This window comes from Bidens hawaiensis, unplaced genomic scaffold (assembly GCF_021521415.1).
Source record: "Bidens hawaiensis isolate Kalapana, Puna unplaced genomic scaffold, B.hawaiensis_p1.1 tig00010731_1, whole genome shotgun sequence".
NCBI classification, from domain to species: domain Eukaryota; kingdom Viridiplantae; phylum Streptophyta; class Magnoliopsida; order Asterales; family Asteraceae; genus Bidens; species Bidens hawaiensis.
In genome coordinates, this window is record NW_027491821.1 from 178,386 (window position 1) to 184,228 (window position 5,843).

At 33.3% G+C, this 5,843-nt stretch overlaps 1 protein-coding gene across 1 annotated transcript; it reads left to right on the plus strand.

Moving 5' to 3' along the window:
- Positions 1-443: 443 nt before the first annotated feature.
- LOC143536019 (uncharacterized) lies at positions 444-4,129 on the plus strand. The gene is made up of 3 exons (XM_077030109.1): positions 444-1,291; positions 2,039-2,139; positions 3,446-4,129. Exons 1-3 carry the CDS (start codon positions 774-776, stop codon positions 4,051-4,053), a joined length of 1,227 nt encoding a protein of 408 aa, XP_076886224.1. The 5' UTR covers positions 444-773; the 3' UTR covers positions 4,054-4,129.
- The last annotated feature ends 1,714 nt before the right edge of the window (positions 4,130-5,843 follow it).

Consider the following 5,843-nt stretch of genomic DNA (forward strand, 5'->3'; position numbering starts at 1 on the left):
ATAGTTTGAGTATTTTGAATTAGATAAATTTTGGATAACTTGGATATTTTGTTTTGACCAATTTTAACCTATAAATGAAACTCACATGTATATTTCCAACCCATCCTAACCCACTTGAAGAACTTTTATGATTCATTCTAACCCATTTTACTTTTGAAGTTTATCTATTTTGACCAAAAACAATCTATTTGGGTTGGGTTTGCCACCTTAGTTGTAAGTGTTCAAAATCATAATATTCCCAAACAAGTATATATGCATTCCACACTTTCCAACTTGTTTAATGTATTGATTTCTTACTAGATCAATAAGTAAATTACAATTACACGAAGCATCTAGATGTCAAATCACCAACATTAACAAAATTTCTAAAGCCACCCCTAAATAAGAACAAAAGAAACTTTTTGTACACATACATTGTGACTTAAACTTTACCAACACTCATGTCATATCCTTTGGATAAAAATCAAAAGAAAAAAAGATTCATTCCAAACTAACAGACCAATAAACCCTAATCATAGTATCATACTAAAAGATCATCCAACAAATGCTAAACTAAAACAGAAAAAAAGAAAAGAAAAGAAAAAAGAAACCAATAAAAAGGTTCAAAAATAACATTAAAAAACTCACCCTACCCTATATTTCCCTCCTCAAATTTACCTCAGATCCACTCCTCATTAAAAGAAGCAAAACACCTTTCAAAGGCATCTCTCTCTCACTCTCTCTTTCTTCCATGAACAACTCACCTTCAATATTATTATTTCTTTAACTCTTCAATGGCTGTCCTTCAACTCCCACCTACTGAAACACACAAGTTACAAAACCCTAAACCCTCAAAACGTAGAAGAAAACACCATTTACAAAACCTTAAACTAAAACAACAACAACAACAACAACCACAACCACAACCAACAACATCATGGGACCAAATCAAGAATCTCTTGAAGTGCAAGCAAATGGATGTTACCGGGTCGGATCACAAGGTCCAACATGGGTATTCAAAGTTGAGTTCTTGTAGCTCAATATGTAGTTTTAGAGATGTTGCTAATGGGAACACTAGGGTTGTTCATAGGCCTGATAACTCACCGGAAATTAGTGTGGCTGTTAGAAGGAAGAAACATGTTGGTAATGGTGTGTTGTCATCGTCATCTTCTTCGACAAATACTAGGTCGTTGAGTACTGGTTCTTCGGGAAAATCTAACGGTCATGGGAGTTACACGTCAGCTTCTCGAGGAATGCAGTTCAGAAAGCTTTCTGGGTGTTATGAATGTCATGCTATTGTAGATCCTGCTAGGTAATTTTTGCTTACTTTTTTATTTTCTGTATTATGTTTTATTTTATATTTTATATTAATATCAAACAAAGAAGGGCAGGCCGTCTCAGAGAATCATAAAATTTTTTTTATTTGAATGTGGGAAAAAAAATTGAGTCCTAAATTAGTTGAGTAATTAGATTTAAACATTAAAAATACATATTATTTTTTCAAAATAAATGTTAATAATTTTTTTTAAAATCGGGCGTATTAAGGTGTTGGGCCAAGGTCGTCGACCACCCGGCCTTGCCTCGTAGCCGGCTCTGCAACAAAGTAAATACAAATAGAAAAAGTTTTTTTTCAAAAAAGTAATAAAAGGTAATTAATTACTTAAATAAAAATAAATTCTCTTTCCAGAAATATAATTTAATTAACACAAGTTGGTGACGTTGAAAACACTAGACCAACCAGTAAGATCGGTTCAACTAAAAACCGTACTTTGGTTCAGGGCTTATGTCTTAGTTTACATACACCGTTTTGGAATCTTACACTAGCAATGTGCGTACTACAGTTAAGGTAAACCGTTGTTTAATTTAAATGTAGTTTAGCTTTATTGTAAACTGCGGTTTACAATTTTTCTGACGTTGAAGGTCAGGACTAGTCAACGGTGTATGAAACCACGGTCCCATAAAACACTATTTTTACTTGAGGACTTGTTTTCAGAACGTTGATTAAACCGTATATGTTTTTTTAAGAACATTTTAACTTAATGATTATTTGACCAAGCAGGGTTGCTATTCCAAGAAGTACAATTTGTTTATGTTCTGAATGTGGAGAAGTGTTTCCGAAGATGGAAAGCTTGGAACATCATCAAGCTGTTAGGCATGCTGGTATTATTTTCGTTTCATTTCTTTAAAAAATAAATCATATAAAAAATTCCAATTTTTCAATACAAATATGAAGAAAAATAGTTAATTGTAGACAACTAGATAATGAGAAATAACAATTTTATATAGATGCTAATAAATTCTGTCGTTATGGAATATTTACAATATGTAACATCATTAAAGTTAAGCAAAAATAAGATATTAAATGTATATATTGATATAAAATTCATTTTGGTTATTACTATAACTAAAGTTATATGGATATATCAAACAAATTAGTTATTGGATTTATTCAAGACCGAAAAGATATACATGAAGGTGACTTTTATGTCTTGTGTGCATGTGGGTAAGTAATCATGTAACCACATTCCTTTGGGACCATTTATTTGTATTCATTTTACATTTGCCTTCATTCTAAGAAAAAACGAACATTTGTTCTTCACTTCTTTGAGATGTCAATATCCATCTCATACTAATCATTTTACACATACTATAGTGAGACAAATATCAATTAATTTCATATTGTCATATTATCCGTTGTTCATGTTCATATTCCTATAACCTTTTATTATTTTTCCGGATAAAGTTCAATGCATAGAAACTATAATTTTATAGTGATATAAGAATGCAAGCTCTCCCGTGACATATCTTTAAGGGCCGCACAAATCCAAAACTAGAAAATAAAACATTGCCAAAACTAGCAGTTGACCTAGACATCAATCCAAACAAACAATTAGGGGGTGTTTGGGATTGCTTATTTTCACCAACTTATAACTTATAAACTTTTTGAAAAGTAATAAGTTGTTTGGGATTGCTTATATTGTGAGAGGAAAATTTTCATAAGTTAAAATGTTGTAACTTATTAACTTAATGAAAGGTTATAAGGAGGCAAAATAAGGAATCCCAAACACCCCCTTAATATAGCTAAAAACAACACAAACATCTTTCCATACTACTTAATAGACGCTCTGATATGCATGTAAATGTAAGGGGTTGTTTGACAATTAACCGTTGAATCATTCAGCATGCATATTTCTAACTTAATCATTAAAAGGTTTAATGAGACATCAGAATGTGAAACTAAACACATTATATCTATGACCGATTCAAATATGGTCTTTTAATGGAATTATTAAGAGGCCGTCACAACCTCTAAATGTTACGTTTTAGTATTTTACCGTGTTTATTGTTATATTGGACCTCTTGAACATACTTTATTAGAGTAATTTAGATACCATAATAATCTTTTAATAATTGTAGTTAGTTTTCATGTTTATGTAAATTAATTCGTTTAAATTTATTTTATTAGTTTCAGAGCTTGGTCCCGAAGACTCGGGTCGAAACATAGTTGAAATAATATTCAAGTCCAGCTGGCAAAACAAGGACCATCCGATCTTCACAATCGAACGTATCTTGAAAGTGAACAACACGCGCCGCACCCTCCAACGGTTCGAAGACTGCCGTAACACCGTCAAGCTCCGAGCCACCGCCACCACCTCTCGTTGCGCAGCCGATGGCAACGAGCTCCTCCGCTTTCATTGCACAACCCTCTCTTGCTCCCTCGGCTCCAACGGCTCGTCCACTCTATGCGGCTCGGCTCCAAGCTGCGCCGTGTGCACTATTATTCGTCACGGGTTCCAAAATGAAAAAAAAGGCGTGTGCACAACTGCTAGTAGTGGTAGGGCCCACAAGTCGTTGGTTGTTGGGGCAAGTGGGGTTAGGGCAATGCTTGTGTGTCGTGTGATTGCTGGGAATATGAAGCGTGTGGAGGGACATGCGCTGGTGGAGGATGGTGGACCCTATGATTCATGGGCCGGGTTTCCCGGGTCGTACTCAACAATTGAAGAGTTGTATGTTTATAACCCGAGGGCCATACTTCCATGTTTTGTAGTTATTTATAAGGTAATGGAGAGTTAAATGTTGTTTTGTTTAATGTTTTTGTTTTGGTTGTAGTGTTGGAGATTAATGGAAACTTAAGATTAAGTTATGGTGAATTGGTGGTTGGTGACACCTTTTTAATGTTGTTAATTTGTATATAAAGTTAGTGATTTTGTATATTGTGTAACTTTGTTATATCATTTAACTCATGACTAGATTTCTTGCTAGTTTTTATAGTGTGCATTCAGATTGTTATCACTTAATTTGTATATAAATTTAGTGATTTGCGATATCAGGGGGATGCGCCGGTGTTTATGCTGGTACTACTTGAACTCAATGCCTATCCCAAACCTATATCGTGTATCCGTGTGATCTAAAGGACGTCACTTTGATTGTCAAAAACAATTTTTTACTGTTCATAATAAATATAATTAAGGGAACAATTAACAAAAACAAAAAAATGTAAACTAAAAGCAATATTTTTTTATGTTTGATATATACGGTAAGACTATTGATTTAATAGTATTAAGGTATGATTAAATAAATGTTTTTTAACGAGATTAAAAGGTTTACATCTTTACGTTATGTGATGGAAAAAGATGTGAATTTAAAAATTGGATTCTAAGTGTTTGAACGTTAAAAGTATATATGTGTAAACTCTCGGGTGGGCAAAAGTAAAATTGCACTAATTTTAACGTTATTTTACTAATCTCGTGAAAATAACGTTAAAAGTGGCGGAAGGTTTATCAGGCATCATGTGGTGGCGTGGATAGCTGAAAGACAATGGTACATGCATCAATCAGCTGGTGTCCCGATGATTGAGTGCTATGTGTCTTATGTCCAAGGCTTGATGCAAAACTACTATCGAGCCGGGGGTCTCATCGGAAGCAGCCTCTCTATCCATATGGGGTAAAGGTAAGACTGTCTACATCTTACCGTCCTCAAATCCTACCATAACTTTGCTATTGATGGGATATACTGAATACGATGATAATGATTCCTCTAATTGTTTGAGTGGGCGGGTAAAAAATTCCTCATAGAATACACAACATTGATGCATTTAAGATTTTATTTATATTTTATGAAAACCAAGATTATTTTGAATGCAACAATAGTATGGTCTAATAAATGAAGCACAATAGTCCATGCGTTTCAGTGAAATATTATTACCAACACATGAACACATATTAATACTCCATTTTCTCGATATAGCCATCCAAAAAGATTCTTCTAGTTTGAAAATTGAAAATACAATAATGCTATAGTTATACTTGTGCAAGATTTATACTAGTTTTGTAAAACTTGGATACAAAACTTGAAGTAACACCAACTTGAAGGACCCGAATGGTTAATACGAAAAGTATAAGGGTAATACGAAAGATCTGAAGGAGCGGTTTGGTGGAGATCCAAAGTTAAGGGATCAAGTTGAATACTTTGGTGTCATAGTTATATTTTATTTATTATTAAATAAATTAGAAGTCTAGTACGATTATGTTTCCTAGTTTGAGTAAGATTAGAATTGTGGGTGTTATATAAACCCATGAAAATGTTTATTTTGTAGAGAGTAGAAGAGTAGTTTGTATTCCGTTCTTATTTCTTATTAATGAAAGAGTCGCATAAACGTTTTATGCAAAATCGTGTTTGGTGATCTTGATTCACTTGTCTAAGATTTAACAAGTTTAACTATCTAAAACAACTTAGAAATGTGTCTCTTTCTAAAAATATCATGTAAATCCACTATTGTCAATTAGGCATGTCTGGAAACAAACATTCAAAAGCTTTTAGACTATATAAAGCTCTTGAATTGCCCGGCGAAAAACACTACATAG

Bases quoted from the DNA above. Each gene is read 5' to 3' on its own strand.
- LOC143536019 (XM_077030109.1), top strand. From the start codon at position 774: ATGGCTGTCCTTCAACTCCCACCTACTGAAACACACAAGTTACAAAAC. The intron at 1,292-2,038 runs GTAATTTTTGCT...TTGACCAAGCAG, and splicing joins GCTATTGTAGATCCTGCTAG to GGTTGCTATTCCAAGAAGTA. The intron at 2,140-3,445 runs GTATTATTTTCG...TTATTTTATTAG, and splicing joins TCAAGCTGTTAGGCATGCTG to TTTCAGAGCTTGGTCCCGAA.